Here is a 17,891-nt window from a genome sequence, read left to right as displayed (position 1 = left end):
AACACCACTTCCCGTCCGACTTGCGTGTGTTAAGCATGCTGCCAGTGTTCATCCTGAGCCAAGATGGAACTCTCTATGAGATTCATAGTTGCATTACTTATAGCTTCCTTGTTTGTAAACAAAGCGGATTCAGAATTGTCTTTCATTCCAAGGCATAACTTGTATCCATGCACTTTAGATTCGCTTGGAGTTCGCTCCCAAAAATATAGCCATCCCTACCCCCTCACGTCAATCCCACGAGCCTCTTATCCATTCTCATTTGATTACAATAGGAGAGCAAGTCAAAATAGAAAAACTTACATTGGGTTTAGGGATAATCAGGCTCGAATTGATGACTTCCACCACATAAAGGTGACACTTTACCGCTGACTAAGCCTAAGTCAAAGAGTCGAGAAACTCAAAGCTACTATTCCACTATTCTTGAACAACTTGGCGTCAGGCCTTCCTTCTTTTCACACTATTACGGATACAAAAATAATGAGAAAAATTGGATTCAATTGTTAACTGTTCCTATTGGAAATAGGATTGACTATGGATTCGAGCCATAGCACATGGTTTCATAAAACCATATGATGTTCCTGATCTAAATAAAGCAGGTTTTACATGAAGAAGATTTGGCTCAGCATGTTCTATTCGATATGGGTAGGAGAAGAACCCAACTCGGTATTCTTAAAAAATAGAGAAATCAGAACCAAGTCAAGATGATACGGATTAACCCCTTCTTCTTGTGCCAAAGATCTTACCATTTTCGAAGGAACTGTAGTTACATCCCTTTTCAATTTCCATTCAAGAGTTCTTATGTGTTTCCATGCCCCTTCGAGACCCCAAAAAATGGACAAATTCCATTTCTTTTCTTATAGGAACATATACAAGATTCGTCACTACAAAAAGGATAATGGTAATCCCATCATTAACTACTTCATTTATGAATTTCATAGTAATAGAAATACATGTCCTATGAAGACAGAATTTGTAACTTGCTATCCTCTTGTCGAGCAGGCAAAGATTTACCTCCGCAGAAAAGATGATTCATTCAAATTGACATGAAAGTCCAACTACATTGCATTGCATTACCGAAATCCATGTTGTATATTTGAAAGAGGTTGACCTCCTTGCTTTTCACATGTTACAATCCCCTTCCTGCGGAGCCCCCTTTCTTTTCGGTCCACAAAGAAAAAATGAAGGACTGGTGCCAACAGTTCATCACAGAAGAAAGGACTCACTGAGCCAAGATCGCTAACTAATACTAAAGAACCACATATTAAAAAATATATATTATACCAAAACACAAATATCAAAACAAAATTCAATTAGTTTTCCAAGTTACTAAATTCTTCATTTTTGAAGTTTATGTAGACATTTTCCCATTAACATAAAGGAACTTAGTATTTTAACTAGATAAAGGAGAAAAGAAAAAGGAAGAAGAAGAAGAAGAGAAATGAATCGATACAAGAACCATGCATGATCAGAATCCTATTCTTAATATTATTCTATTTCAATGCAAAACAACCTGATGTACTAATGTTTAAAGGGTTTCATATAAAGGATTCTGCCTTTTCTTGATACTTCTCAAAGACTGGTGCACAGTCACCAACTTTCCCTTGCATTAGGAACTGTTAAATGGTTGAGGTGTTTGATTGAAAAATAGTCATACAATGAAGTCCATATTGACATGTGATTTTCAAAATTTAACATATTTTTGAAAAACCAAATTAAGTAGCATAGTTCAGTTCATGAATTATTACCTTGACCACAAGTGTCTAAACCCCAACATACTTGATATCCCAACTGATCAAAGTAGAACTCAATAACTTAGTCATGTTTATTGTAGTGTTATATAATACAATAGAACATTAAGGACTACTTCAAATATTGACTCTTAGTATCACAAAAGGAATTATGCAATTCAAATCTATCCAAACACAAACTTAAGTTCAAAAATACTGATGAACTACTGAAAGTAAAAGTAAATCACCCTTCTATTTGGTTCCAGTTCACAACATTTAAGCTTACTCCCATGAAAAATTAGCAAGATTTGCCAAAACACAACCAAGACATCCAACATAAACAAACTTCAAGCAATTAAACCAAATAATTGCGATAAAAAAAAAAAAAATTCAATTAGAAAACAAATGATGCATATAAATCACTGTACCAATTTAAACTATAAACATGAATAGGTCATTAACACACAAGTAAATAAATGAAAGAGAATTAGTATGCCAACTGGCATTTCCTCCTCTTCAATTGAAGCCTGTCCATTTTCAGGAGGGTTGTATACTTCTCCATCAACAAGCTCTGACAATTCAGTTGTTGTTTCAAAAACATGATTCTCCTCGACAGGAGTAGGCTCTAAAACAAATTTACCCTAAAAATTAGTTAAAGAAGAATAGAAGGCTTTACTTTGAATTGTAAAATTTGTTTCACATTACTAGGGTCAGGAGTAAGGGGCACTTCAACATCACTCACGAAACTTTGGCTCCCATCATCAACATATCTAAATGCATCATTTAAAACAAAGTAGCCTTTGTCTTGAGGTGCTAGGAAGAAACTCTGAGTAAATTTGCGCCTCAAATTGTCCTTTCCAGTCAATTATCCAGTCACAAGAATAAGGGCTCCTCCACTAAAAGAATGTTGTGCATCAACAATTAAGATTTGTGCACTGAATTCACCATAATGAAAAGAGAGTATCTTCTCGTTGATTGCCTGATCAATGAAAATCAATCAAAATATATAGAGAGATCAATCCAAGTACTTCAGTTCTATAAAAGTCCCAAGAAATTTGGAAGCATTCCAGTAAAAACATTATCATATGCCCATCTGAACAAGAAAAGATCAATCCATAAATGAATTTAAAAATAACATTATCAAACTATTTCCATGTTTCAAAACCACCGTATACTGATCTATAAAAAAGAGATAAAAGTACAAAATTTGAAGGGCTTGTACCCATACCCTTGTCAGTGTCCGTGCTTCCTATCTTACTCAACTGCTATCAATGCACCTGAAACAATATAGGTAAATAATGATACTGCACCGCTAATAAGAAGAAGTTACTTCATGTTTGACAAATATATATGTATATATATATATATATATATATATATTTATATATATAACTTACAACTGTTGTAAGGAGGTCAACATTTCAAGCTGCATAGGTAATGTTCCATTGAAATTATTTGAGCTAAAACTTCTGTAACATTATAGAAAGTTTTACAATTAATATAGGTTCTAATAAATGGATTCATAAAAGGGTTAACAAAAAGAAATCATAGGCAAAGGGAAAAGATTAAATCCACTATCTTTCAACTAAAGTATTTTATGATAAACATTTGAGCAGGGCAATCATATCATAAGAAGTCAACCAATGTAATATGAATAAATACAATATAAACCAAAAGAAACAAGTCTTTGCAGTTTCCTTGGACACTATATCTATTGAATGAATCTCAACCACAAGAGAGCCCAATTAATCACAAATCTAAAATCAAAATCAATCCTAGCTTGGCCAAGCCAATTTTATTACTTCCTTTCACATCAATCTGCTAAATTAATTGAATATAGAATTACAAAAAGACTTATATGCAAGTTCGGATCGAATCTTCCTACGCTTTGATACTTTTGGTTGGCATACTAATTGTTTTGAGTTTTAGCTCAAATTTCAAATTTTGAGCATTTTTCACTCAATTTCTAATTATTTAAGGATAATTACCATGGCTTTTAGATTCAAACATTTCAAAGAACTTGTAAAAAAAGTGATTCAAGGGTTTTAAGGCTAGACCGAAGTTTGATCGAGGCTGAATCTTAATGATATCATAATTGATTTAGTAATTAATTAAAAAATAAATAAATATTGACAAAATTGACTAAAAAAGTATGAATAAATTAAAACAAATTAAAAATGAATTTTAGTATTCTTACAATTTTTAAGGTTAATAGAAAATAATAAATCATAAAAAAGATTTATTTTTTATTTTTTATTTTATTTTATTTTTTTGCAGTCCTTCAAGTAGAAAGCATTTAAATCTAAAATAAGATACCATTTTTAAATAAATTTGTAAATACCACTTTCACCTTCAAAAGTATTGATGATGCTGAAAATCGTCTGTAAGCCACACAGCCTCATGTGCTCTAGACAACCTGCGCAACAAAGATGAAGAAAAAACCCTACAGAAGGCGCCGGTGTAGTAGTGGCCAAATACCCTTCGAAGGTTAAGTTATAAAATTTTCACAATTCTATTGTGCCAGAGCTGGGGTAAATTATGCGTACCTTGTTTCTGAGAGCTTGAGGTTTTTATAGTAGTGTAAAATCGACTCCTATTTCTTGGGCAGAAAGATATTTCCTTATAGGAAAGATCCTAATAAATGTACGTATTTTGCGGGATTCTTTCCATATAGGGACTCCATTGACTATGGGCTATTGTAGGGCGCAAGATATTTACATTTAGAATTCCTTGGAGTTTACTTAAGCCATGCGAGTGCCATGTGGCCTCGGTATCCGTTGGCCTTGGGCCCATGTACCTAGAATCCGTCCATATAGGAGGACCATCCGTCATGTGATTTCTCTGTTCAGTATCTCAATTCGTTGCCTTATTTTTGATAACCCATTAGTTTAGTACCGTCAGGTTTATTTGAACAGACCCATCAACTTTAATTTTTATCCTCTTTAAATACAATTCTTATTTACAAATAAATTTAGTAAATAAAATCTAATGATATGTTTAATGATAGAGATGAGAGATGGGTGATATAATAAAAATGAAAACATTATTGATCATTTAGAAAAAGTGATTATATATATACACACACACAGGCCTCTGAGCATGCGCGTGTTTAGAGGCTCTTATAATTTTTTTTTGGGTAAAAGTTAATAATTTGCATAAATTATAATTTGTGATTAATATATTTTCCATTCATAAAAAAAACTCTAGGGGTGTGATGAGTGTTTAAGCATTTGTGGTGAAATAATTTTATGTGATGTGAGTAGTTGCTTAGAGGCTAGTGTTTTTTTTTTTTTTTTTTTTTAAATTTTATTATTGGAACTGTTGGTAGTTTATTTATTTATTTTATAGGAGCTGTGGGTGGGTAGCCTTTCTTTCTTATTTTTGATTAGAAATGTGGGTTAGTGGTGTTGGGAAGTGGAAAGTGTGAGGATAGTGGGAAAATTTTAGTTGATTTACCATCTTAACCTTATTTCTCTTTTTAAGGAATAAGAATAGATTAATTAAATTAGGGGTATTTTTTATAATAAAAAAAGTAATAACTAACTTTTCGAATCCTCTTAATATATATAGACTAATCTCTGAGTACGCGTTCACGCGCGTGCTCAAAGACGCTTCTATTTTTTTGGGTAAAGGTTAATAATTTGCATAAATTATAATTTGAGATTAATATATTTTTCAATCACAAAAAAAAAAAAAAAAAAAAAAAAATCTAAGAGTGTGATAAGTGTTAAGCATTTGTGGTGAAATAATTTTATGTGATGTGAGTATTTTTTTTTTTTTAAATAAAAAAATTTATGGAAGTTTTTTTATTATTGGAAACGTTGGTAGTTTTTTTTTTTTATAGGAGCCGTGGGTGGGTAGCCTTTCTTTCTTAGTTTTTATTAAAAATGTGGGATAGTGGGGTTGGGAAGTGGGAAGTGTGAGGGTATTGAGAAAATTTTAGTTGGTTTACTATTTTAACCTTATTTCTCTTTTTAAAGAATAAGAATAGATTAATTAAATTATGGTTATTTCAAATAGTAAAAAAAACAATAAGTAATTTTCTAAATTCTCTTAATATATACAGATAAATAGTACAATAGAAAAATGAGTGGTTTGTTGGTTATCAAAATAAAAAGCTCCCCTTCAGTTGTTCAATGGTTCGACCTCCAGTTCAAAGTGTTTATTGAAACAGGCTTGATAGTCGGTTCACTATAACCTGATTAGACCAGGTAGTCTAGTTTGGATCTAAAAACCATAATAATTACAAATTTTAAACCACTTTTTAAAGTTGAATTTATTTCTACGACATTTAGGAGTTTCCAATGCAAAGCGTTAATCAACCTACATCGACATTTCATCAACCTCATTTATGCCATTTTATCCAAAGATAGTTTTCTCTTATAAAAACCCAGTGTGTGGACGCACAAACATAGTTCTCTATCAACTTCACCAATGCCACAATCTTTTAAGTTATGAATGTGGTTCATATTCTTTTTAAAGAATATTTAGTGTTGATGGTGTTCTATAAGTCATAGTTTTTGTGTTGGTCCTCAAAGTACACCGCTCCTTCACACCTTTATCACCTTCTCCACTTTCAGGTGTCAAAGTGAATACTGAATTCAACTCTCATTTTGAATTCGGGTGTAGAGATCTATAGCCTATTTTATTTGACACATGGCTGAGAAACCAAAATGTCCTCCAACAACTTGAATGTCATATCACACTTTTAAGAAATAAGTTATGAACACAATTTTGAACCTTTCCTATTATTCAAATGAATTCAATGTGTTGGGATTTACATCATGAGTTCTACTCAAAGTGTTCTTAGCAAATTTTCTGTTTTCTCTATGAAATTACTGAGGGAAGTGATAGAAAGATACATATTCCTATGCATTGGTGATTGACACCGTATTTAAGGAAATCTGAAGAGGGTTGCCACCAGATTCTTCAAGCAAAACTAAAAGATTTCCAGAAGCTTTAAGGAATGATCTGGGCACATGATACCTAGCAAAACATAAAAAAAGAAAAAAAAAAAAAAGGAAATTACATATGTAGATTTATATAGGTCTAATGAATGTGTGTGTGCATGTATAGTTCTCTGTTCATCTTGTTTAGTTCTATAAATATGCACTAGCTGAAAAAGAATTATCTTTGCTAAACTTGATTTATAAATTTATACTACGTACATTGAAATTATATATGACTAAAATTAACAATAGGTTTCAATTTTGTAGACGATGACTAAAATTGTATAATGTATAGGTTTGTAGTAACAATTGGAAGTTGAATCCTACAGCTTGCAATGCATTGCAACAAGTTCAATCATACGCTACCTTGTTTAAGTTTAACTAACAATAAAGTCATAATCCACATCTTTAGATGTAGAATTAAATGGTTGGTTGTGAAGGACTTGTACTAATACTTTTCTTTTTTAAAAAAATTTCTTTTAATTTCATTGTCTTTGGTTGCGATATTGAAACAAATTAAGTAGTTGTTTGAGCATGGATGACACCGTGACCTAGGACAAGTGATGACCACGATGATATTGAAAGAAGTATAAGCCAAATGACACCTAGATTTATATGTGAGGCGACAACAATTTACATAAGTTATCATACAAGACAAAAATATAACGATTTTCTTATATTTTTACTCTTTCTAAATTACCTGTGACCATAAGTCCATGGCTACGTAGCCTAAACTTTAACTAAGGCATTTGCTATTTTATGGTTTTGAAGTATTGCAATTATTTCTTACCTATTGTTTTATTATTTGTAAAATACAAAAACACCCCCATGAAATTTTAGTTCTTCCTTATAACTCTCTATGGTTTTCATTTTCGCCAAATTAAACCCTGATATTAACTTTCGTTAACTTTTTTGGATAGAAAAATCACGTGACCATATTAAGAGGACTCAACAATTGATTCGTATCACTACTCAAGTGATAGTCACATGATTTCATTTTTTTTTTTTTTTTCCATAAAAGCTAACAAAAATTAGTCATAGAGATCAATTTGGCAAATATGAAAATCTCATGGAGTTATAAGGAAGAATTGAAATCTCACGAGTGATTTTTGGATTTAGGTTTTCCCCAAATATGTTTTTAGGGAATTCTCTTCTTATATGTGTATGTACATAAGTTTTTATTTTATCTGTTTTATGTTTATTATTTGCAAATATAAAGCTAACGTGGATAGCTAATGGCTACATACATTATTTGTGATGGTTTGCCTTCGGAGTCATGGAAAGAAATCCAATAGCGACCAATGCTTTGTCCATTAACCCAAGTTTCACCTTTTCCCATTGAACTCAGGTTTAAGGCGACAGGGTCATTTCCCTTGGGTGCATTGAAAAATATCTGCAAAATTATAGATTTGTATGTTTATTCACGTAGATTAACCATACAAGCATATTAAATATTATAGAGTGAAAAACAAATATACTGATTATAATGTATTCTCACATATTCTTATAATTTAAGACATAAAAAAAAAAGACATAAAATGATTAAGATTGAAGTGAGGATGATCAGATTTGATCTACCTACTATTTAACCATATGATTTATAAGTATATTAGAAAACTTAAATCAACATTGAGGAGTGTGTATGTAGACTTAAGGTGAATGAAAACTTAAAAGGCCAGTTGACACCATTTGGTGTTTTCAACAAAAACATTCAGGTTTTAAATCTCTATAATCCCAAATATCAATGTATCAAAAAAATGTTAATTAAAACCTTACTGCTAAATAGGCACAATTTATCCTCAAACTAATTTAGACGAGTTTTTTTTTTTTTTTTTTTTTTGGTAACCATTCAAAATTTCAAATAATCATCCAGCTATACTTTATTCATATATATGATATATGTAATTGTCATATGATTTATTTAAATTACTCAATGAGTTAGTAGATAATAAATTACTAGTAAAACACACACAAATGATCATTTGATTGTTAGTAGATGAGATTTCTAAATGGACTTAGAGGAAGCATTATCAATAAATTTTATGTATGAATGAATTGAAACCTTTATAATTGCTAGTTGCAACCCTATTTTTCCTGTGTTCTCTTCTATTAGTAAAACCATTATTGGATAATTTAGCATATATATATATATATATATATATTTATATATATATATCTTACATGAGGTTTTGTCATTACATACATAAACTGTACAGTTTACCTTGTACCAAGTAAGTATTTGATTGGTAGAAATTCGATTTTTACTCCAGACTGCATCTCCCAATTTTGTTTTTTTATATATTTTCAATTCCTCTCCAAGTAGTCCAACCTGTAATGATTAATGAATTGAGTTTAAATAATACCAATAAATCATTATCTCATATCCAATCTTAGCACATTATCCCGTAGAACAAATATTACGCAGTCATGTTCAATATACTTTTTTCTTTTTTCTTTTTGTAATTAAACATGGTTCAAAAGTCTAAAAATAGTGGTAGATTAATTCAAGGTAGAAGCACTAACCTTATATCCCCATTTATAGTTTTTAAAATCATACAACACTTTTTTGTTGCATTGAATTTCCACTGTTGTTAAGCCAGTCACTCTTCTTTCAAGATAAGCTCCCGAACCCTTTACACAAAGCACAAACAATTTTTATTTTTATTTTTTAGAGCTGACATATAAATATAAATTTTAAAGAAATAAAGTTACAAAATCATTACCTTTAGCCCAACAATAACGCTGAGTATAGAAATATTATTCATTCCCTTATTTAACATAATTGGAATATCCATCGAGAAGCCCTGCCTAAATCTTCCATTTGCTGAACCTGAATACCAAACATAACAGGTGAAGGTAATTAACTAGCTTGAAACTCAAAAATTCTTGAACTTTAATCGAAGGCTTCAATTTTTTTTTTTAAACATAGTATACATAAACATATATAATATAATCCAACAATTTTAAAATCTTATATTTCTTGCCTTTCAATCATTAAAAGGAGGATTCTCTGGTTCAACATGTTAGAAGATATATATATATATATATTTATTTAGTTGAGGTGAACAAAGAAGTTTGAATTTAAGTGAACTAACTATGAATTATCAAAAAATGAAGTAACCTACCTATGTATATGTTGTTCAAAAAAGCACGCGCAACATGTGCAAGAGATTCAACATGAAGTATTGGTTTAGTGCAAGGCAAATTGTGTTGAAACCTATAATTCAAAAGAAAATCAAAATCCATTAATTCTTTATAAACGTCATTAGGTTGATGCAAAGAAGAGAATGCATGAATATGAGAGATGAATTTACCTAAGAGTATACCAAAGATAATCAGATTTGTCTTTGGTTGTACTTGTTTGCTCAAGTAATCTCTTTGATTTTAGTGATGTATCTCCAAAGTTCACAATTACATCGTTGAATTCTTTCCAGCTATTAGCCGAACCAAAAGTTTGTACTGGTGTTATGATTCTGTTATTATACTTTGTGTTCACCTATTCAATATAAGAAAAACATGGAACTTAAGCTCGCCATCAAAATAAAGGAAAAAAAAAATTCTATACTTTATATGTCAAATGACTGTAAACTCGTAAGACATCAATTAAATTCTAAACAACATAATTGAATTTAAACCTTTTATATATACGCACACACTTTTTATATGCCAACTTATTGTAAACTTGCAAGATAGTGATTAAATTCTAAACAACAAATTTCCTACAATAGATTATATATACAAATATTGGTCTTGTCAAAACAAGAATTTGAGGCATATTTGAATATAAATGTATTTTTTCAAAATTTAAAACAAAATTTTGCTAGAAATTTGTTAAAAAATTATAGTTATTGCTCTACCCAATGAGTCAACAACTTGGTATTTCTTGTCCTAACAGTTAGAATGTAGGATTACAAATATGTAGAATTGAATTACCTGTGCCGTATTGAAAGTAATTTTTTTACAGTTTGGAAGAATACTGATCGACTTTGGAAGCAATTTGAATGAAATATTTCGAAATTGGACAGTAGCATTATTATGTGTATCATTGTTTATCAGAAATGCCGCACAGCTACCTTCCCTTTCTTCGAAAACAATGGCCTAATTAATTAAAAGAAATAAACAAAATAATTGTTAATATAATATTATATTAAGTTTCATCTTTAAGTACATTCAGTGATATGAGAAAACATAATAAGAATTTTGGCACATTACCTCTTGCTTTTCACCTAAAGAAAAACTTCTTCGTACTCCATGTAGTAAAGTTGTAGAGCACAATTTAATTGCAGCATGCAATTCCTTAAGATGCCCCCACTTAGGTTGCCTTATGAGTCCTAAAATTATTAAAAGTATTAATTATTTTATCCATCTATTTAAGAAGCATAGGAACTTATGCTACTTACCATATTCATCAAGAGGAGCTTGATCATAATAGGCTGTTATGATATATGCAGAGCTTTTTCTCCCAAAATTTGTTCCACCATGGTACTAGTTATATATGGAGTGCCATATTAGATGTGATATATATGATTAGGGTTATTAAGTTTGTATAAGTGATAATAAAATAAAATATATTCAGATGGAAATATAATTGCACTAGTTAATGCACATTATAATTAAAATACCATACCATGTAATAATTTACATAGCTTCCATTTCTTGCAATAAAAAGTGCTACATGAAATGCAATGTCTTCTGCAGACCTTGTGTAAGGCTTCGTACCATATACTTGATAGCTTCAAAAGAAGGTTAATTACAGTTAGTTGACTCTTTAAATGACTAAGAATCATTGTTTTTAACTAATTCAGTTCATTTATATAGCAGAAGTTTTCTATTACGATATTATAAAAAAGGGAAGGGGCTTGGAAATCATTAACTCAGATTCATATTGGAAAGCATGATAACATATATATATATATATATATATATACTCTCTTGCTAGGTAGTACCAAGCAACCATTTCAACTGTCATTTCCTCCATAGTTCCAAACTTTTAAAAGCTAGCCATTAGTTTCTTATAGAATACTATTCTTTAAAGTGAATGGAATGTGACATTTACTTAAAACTCCTTGCCCTAAAGATAAAAAATAAAAAAGAAGAACAATGCAAGGATTTGATCATACTAAGATGTCCAATTTTCTGTCCATAGTGATGGCTTGTTTGGTGAATTGGGTCCTCGAAAAGTTTCTCCACATGTGAACCCATTGCATGTATTAATCTGCATGTTTAATTTTTTAAATGAAAATACAAAACATGGTCCAAAACGCATCAATGCAATCTTAAAATTTTAAAAAGAAATCATTTTAAAATAAGCAGGTTAGATTCCTATATATGCAAAACTAGTACTGACCACTAGATCAGGAGCATCAGTTTGCTTGCACATCACCCATGGTACGCTAGTTTTGAGCCCAACCGCCATCTTAGCTGCCCAACGAACATAAGGGGGTCCTTTTTTGTGGAATGCAGCTTCAATGTTTTGATATTCATTCTCAATCTATACCAACATTAACATATTTCATGTGAGAAATTATATGCAATAAAGAATTTATTACAAATTCACTGGTATAAGAGAAGGTATAATACCTGTGACAGAATGATGGGACCTCCTTGCGAGGCATATAAACCCTCTGACTTCATCAAGTTTACTATTTTTGTCGTAAAATTTTGCATGTAGAACTACAAAATAGAATAACCAACGAAAATGAAATCATTTTAATTGTCAAGTACCAGTATATCAAATCAATGCACTTTGTATACGAACTTTGGCATGACATCAAATGCAAGAATTTGGAAAAATTTTAGACCTTCAAGTAACCTTAGAGCCTTGCTATTTGGAAAAAAAAAGGGTAAAATTTAGATGCAATTTCTTAGGTAGAATATATTAGATTTTTCAATTAAATGTTTGTACTTTTCTTTTATAAAAACATTGTTTGTATTTTATTGATCAAGATAATGTATAAATTTAATTGAAAAACTTAACATACCACATTTAAGTATTTTTCCTTGAAAGAATTAAGTCATATTGGGTGGAGGAAATTGTCCCACATAAAAGTAGGAAAAAAATTCAGTCCTATCACTCATGTATATAATTCAAGAGAATTAATTTTTATTTTATTTTATTTTTTTATCAAGCTACTTGATTGTCCTACTAATCACCCATTGAGAGAGAGAGAGAGAGAGAGAGAGAGAGGAGTATACCTTAAATGGCTCATTGTCTGATCGATAAACAATGCCAGGGACATCATGCAACCAAAACGGAAACCCCCTACAACCCAAACACTCTTTAAATAAAAGATGAATGCAATACTCATGACTCTTGAGAGTCAAATATAACTCATTTTAAGATGATAACAACAAACAGATTTTTGAAATTTTAAATTTATAGTATCATATGGAAGGTACATATCATTTGTAAATTTCAACGAGATTAAAGAATGAAAGAAGTCCATAAATGATAAAGAGGAGACATACTTCTAACGCTTTCATATCATGATATACTGCCATATGTCCAAAAAGTTAAATTATTAGAAAAAAAAAAAATTAATCATTTAACTATAATTCTAGCAATAAAAAATATATTTTTTCTGTAAAAACCAATATTATAGCCTAAAAATAATTTTCAATACCAATAAGACTTCCTTAATATTTTCTTCTCAAATTAATTCAACCACGCATCCAAGAATAAATTTATCTTATAAGTCATTTATCCTCTTTAAATATTTTATAATTCCCAAATTAATATATCAGTTGTTAAAAAAAAAAAACACTTTTTTTAGAAACAAAAAAAGAGTAAATGTTAAAAATTAAAAGTAAAAGGTTTGAAATTTTCAATAATTGTTAAAATTTTGTAAAATAAATGTTGACCTATTGGTGCACTAAAGTTTTTCTTGAATGACTTGAATTAAATAATTTTAAATCATAGGTGTAAACAAAAATTTAAAAGAAAAGATTAGTGATATATTAAAAATAAGGACAATTACAGTGTAAAAATATTTACTATGATGTGGTTTACTTGTTTGGAGATTCATATTTAGAAGTGGGACAAAATTTAACTACAAAATTGATTGTAACTTTAGGTTATAACCTTTTTCAATATCTTTTTATTGGAGGTGAATTTTGACAAATCCATCATTGTATTACATCTTCTTATAATATCTTCCATGTTTGCAAATTTTTTAGAAAATTAAAGATCAATTACTATATCATCAATAAATTGTTTAAATTATAAGTTTTGATAGTTTAAAATTATACATAAAATATAAGCTGATAGATCACATAATAAATAATATCTGATTAAGACAAAATTTGACATGTGTATTGAGAGCGTAAAGAATATACAAATCAACAGTGAGATTTTCAAAATATGTAGTAATATTTATTTTATTGGGTAAGATTATAGCCTCAAACTACAACCATTTTTGTAGCCAAACTTTGTCCTTAGAAGTGAACTTTAATGCTCTTGTAACTGGTCCGCTTTAGTAATAGCAATTGTTATGATGATGATGATGAACTGATAATAAAAATTTAGTTAGCAAAGAAAAATAACAATAGTGTATTTTATTTTTTTAGATAGCAATAATTTGTTTAAATATTATATATTGTTGATTATAGATACGTACCCATAATTCCATTCAGCCTCAATGAAAGGTCCAATCCTAAGGCAAACATACATCCCTTGTGCCTGGATGTTCTTGATAAATCGCACCAAATCATATCTTCCTTTGAAGTCATACTATGCAACACAAAATGCCAACATAAGAGAGAGAGATATAAGAATATGAGCTTTATGACATTCTATATTTATAATATTAAAACCAAATTATGAAATGAATCAATTTCAAATGCAGAGGATTCTAATATGAGAGAAGAGAAAATGGTTTAACCTGACCAGGTTGGGGTTCGTGAAGGTTCCAAAATACATAGGTTTGAATAACATCCAATCCTCCTTTCTTGGCTTTAGCAATTAAAGATGGCCACATCTGCTCCAAAATTATATAATCTTCCTTTTTAGATAATCCTCATGTTTAATTAGTCATGATAAATTAAAAAACCGTTTGTGTGTGTGTATATATATATTTATATATATAAAAGGTGTAGCAGGGATCCAAGGGAATGACCAAAGGTAGATTCCCTACCTTGACTTGACCATAGTAGGATTAGTATGTCCAAGATTATAGTCACATATATAGTTTATAATTTTCCCATGGACTTCATAAATTAGCAGAAGAATTTGCTATTATTTTAGAGTTACATTCCCTATAGTTAGCCTTTTATTCAAAATTAATAGGACAAAATTACACTACTCCCCCCTCTACACATGACCATATAAGTTGCATTTTTCTTTTCTTTTCTCTCACCAACATCTGATTATATAAGGAACTTCAATAAACACAACAAACGTGAAACAAGGAAAAAGAATTATAAGCAAAATGTTTGAAAGTACTCTTACTGTGAAGAGCCTTAATTAGTTGATATTTTTTAGTATTTTTCAATAAAAACATCCAATGTTCAAATATTTATAAATCAAACAAGTAGAGAAAGGAAAGTGCTCGTGCAATCTGTGATGCAGTAGGAGACAAATGATCTGCTTGGGCTATATTTCATGTGGACTATTCCAAATAAAATGGTTGCAAAGCAGCATTATTATTTTTATTTGTTAAAAAGGAGAAAATTGTTAGTAAAGAGGGAATTAGTTGGTTCGGAAGAATATATTTTTCTTTGCAGCACTGGGAATCTTTAAAGGTAATTATAAAGATTAAAAGAAAAGAAAAGAAAAAGGCCACAAATAATTTATGTCATCTTCTTGATGCTGGCCGGCCACCATACATGGTCATGGTCATGCTTCTCTTGTTCAACTAATTATTTTTTTGGATAAATTGCAAATTACATCTTTAAAGTTTGCAGGTATTTGAATTTTACACTCTGAAATTTTAGAGTTTGGATTTTACCTCATGAAGTTTGAAAATATTTGAATTTTATATCCTAAATTTTAAAGCATTTGGATTTTTCCCTTAAAGTTTGGGGGTGTTTGAATTTTACACCTTGAAGTTTTTGAATTTGAGGTATAAAATCCAAACACCCCAAATTTTAAGAGATAAAATCTAAATTCCAAAACGTTAAAGTGTAAAATCCAAACACTTCTAACTTTAAGCAGTAAAATTTATATTCTGAAATTTTAAGGTATAAAATCCAAATACTCTCAAACTTTATAGGTGTAATTTGTAATTTACCTTCTTTTTTTTTTTTTTTTTTTTTTTTTTTTTTTAAGATTTCATAGTACAAACAGTGTTTTAAAGATGATTGAGATGTAATTTTTATTGATATATTTTAATATGCATTACATAGAATCTAAATTGTACCTTAATTAAAATTTAAAAATTCTATCACAGTCAAACTTCCATTAATTGAGATATAATGCACAGGTTACACTAATCCAACTAATTTTTCAATATTAAATGTTTGTTTAGGAATAACATATCTAACTTTTTGCTAAAATATTTATTATTGAAAGTACTGTAAATAAAAAGTAAAAACTAAATAAAATAAATAGGAAATTCACATAAGACCTACAAATAGTAGGGGAGAAAAAAGCAATAAACTAGCTTATAATCTAAATCCAAATGCAAACTAAGTAATACTAAGGATACTATGAATTTTAGAATATAAGTATTAAAAACTAATATGTCACTAATCACAAAATCAAAAACAAAAGAAATAAAAACAAGTCTTATATTCATTTGTTACAGTGTTAAAGTCCACAAATCATATTTATTACCAAATTTGTAGTAAAATTTATAGAAACTTTAGCATTTTCCATTCAATACTTTTTCCTCTCACATGATGATAACTATACGGATATTTACCACTGTACACCTTTAATGCGATGATTACTTTATAAGTATAAGTATTTGTACGTTATGAGAGGAGTAAGGACCAGGTTTCAAGTCTTCAAGAGAGAACTTCACACACATATATATTTAGATTAGACTAAAGTATAATTTCTATATTGTATATATATAAAAATAATAATAATAAAAACCATATGGACATTTGTTATTTAACAAATTTTTTAGAAAAAATTGATACTACTTTTATGGGGAATATAAAAAACTATAAATAAAAAAATCAGTTTTTTTATCCAATAAAAAATTTCTAATATATATAAACACAGTATACACACACACTCAAAGATAGAACTAGCTAGATAATCAGTTGGGTCCCTCTTAAACGGCTTCCTAGCTAGTCATTAGCCCGAATTAAATATTTGGCAATTCCTAAGAGAAAACCCACCATTTTCAGCCACATAATTAGCCAAAGTTAGTTAGTTTGTTATTTTTTATCACATAATTAGGCTAATTACGCAAGTTTTAACACAACGAAATGAGAAAGTTTCGTTTAGAGCAAATGCCACAATTTTTTCTTTTGTCAGTCAAAGATATATTTTTTTATGGATTATCCACCAGAAGTATAGGGAAAATAATTTTGATGAATGTCATTTACCTGAGGAGTGCTACGAGGATAGTGAATTGAACCCGAAAATAGAATTTTTCTCTTCCCATTGATGATGAGAGATCTTCCATCATATGTGACTCCTCCTACTCCTTCAGCGTGGCCGCCACCTACTTCCATCATTATGACCACCACAAGCCCCCAATACAGTCTCCACCACCACCCCATCTCAACCCCAACCTGCTTTGCTGCTCTCTCTCTCTCTCTCTCTCTCTCTCTCTAGGTTGCTATTTAAAGAAATTGGGACGTTAAGGAAAAATGAGAAGCACGATTATTTGTACTTAAAGAGTTGGTTAGTTTATGGATAAATGTGAGTGGGATATTAGGGTCAAATGTGCTATTCTAGTATTCTTTCACTGTTAGTCTATCTGTATCCATTTTTATCCATTGTTATTGAGGAAAATATGGCAAAGATGTAGCTCCAATATATCAGACATAAATGTTTGAAATAGTTTATATTGAATTATTTTGTAATGGCCCAAGCGGCTCAATTGTAGGGTACCCCTAGACCTTACCGTTCCTATATAAACCTTATTAATTAGGATCATTGTGGCTAACACTTTACTCGACCGTGTCACACTTGTATGTTCTCTTTTTATCTCTTGCTTCCACTCTTTCTCAACTGTCTACGATATTGTTTCTTTGACGCAACAACGTTTGGAATGCAAAGGATACCATAGTAATTCCACCTCCATTTTCTATCTAGAAA

At 30.0% G+C, this 17,891-nt stretch overlaps 1 protein-coding gene across 2 annotated transcripts; it reads right to left on the bottom strand.

Moving 5' to 3' along the window:
- Positions 1–6,473: 6,473 nt before the first annotated feature.
- On the bottom strand, positions 6,474–17,589 carry LOC115963780 (beta-galactosidase 6-like). 2 transcript variants are annotated; one of them, XM_031082945.1, is made up of 18 exons: positions 17,174–17,589; positions 14,557–14,652; positions 14,293–14,405; positions 12,872–12,938; positions 12,257–12,349; positions 12,024–12,167; positions 11,797–11,891; positions 11,304–11,409; positions 11,077–11,161; positions 10,889–11,007; positions 10,610–10,774; positions 9,991–10,172; positions 9,802–9,893; positions 9,400–9,506; positions 9,200–9,307; positions 8,898–9,005; positions 7,924–8,069; positions 6,474–6,713 (listed from the first exon to the last, which is right to left on the bottom strand). In XM_031082945.1, the coding sequence occupies exons 1-18, from the start codon at positions 17,348–17,350 to the stop codon at positions 6,596–6,598; spliced, it is 2,121 nt and encodes a 706-aa protein (XP_030938805.1). In that variant the 5' UTR covers positions 17,351–17,589; the 3' UTR covers positions 6,474–6,595. The 2 variants fall into 2 exon arrangements, with proteins under 2 accessions (XP_030938805.1, XP_030938806.1); XM_031082946.1 differs by lacking the exon at positions 14,557–14,652.
- Positions 17,590–17,891: the final 302 nt, after the last annotated feature.

This window comes from Quercus lobata, chromosome 10 (genome assembly GCF_001633185.2).
Source record: "Quercus lobata isolate SW786 chromosome 10, ValleyOak3.0 Primary Assembly, whole genome shotgun sequence".
Classification (NCBI taxonomy): domain Eukaryota; kingdom Viridiplantae; phylum Streptophyta; class Magnoliopsida; order Fagales; family Fagaceae; genus Quercus; species Quercus lobata.
Note: the sequence above shows the minus strand (reverse complement) of the source record. Positions and strands in the feature narration are given on the sequence as shown.

Coding starts and splice junctions, on each gene's coding strand:
- LOC115963780 (XM_031082945.1), bottom strand. CDS start 17,350: ATGGGGTGGTGGTGGAGACTGTATTGGGGGCTTGTGGTGGTCATAATG. Junction 12,939..14,292: donor GAGGCTGAATGGAATTATGG/GTACGTATCTAT, acceptor TTTGGGTTGTAG/GGGGTTTCCGTTTTGGTTGC. Junction 11,162..11,303: donor GCTATGTAAATTATTACATG/GTATGGTATTTT, acceptor ATATATAACTAG/TACCATGGTGGAACAAATTT.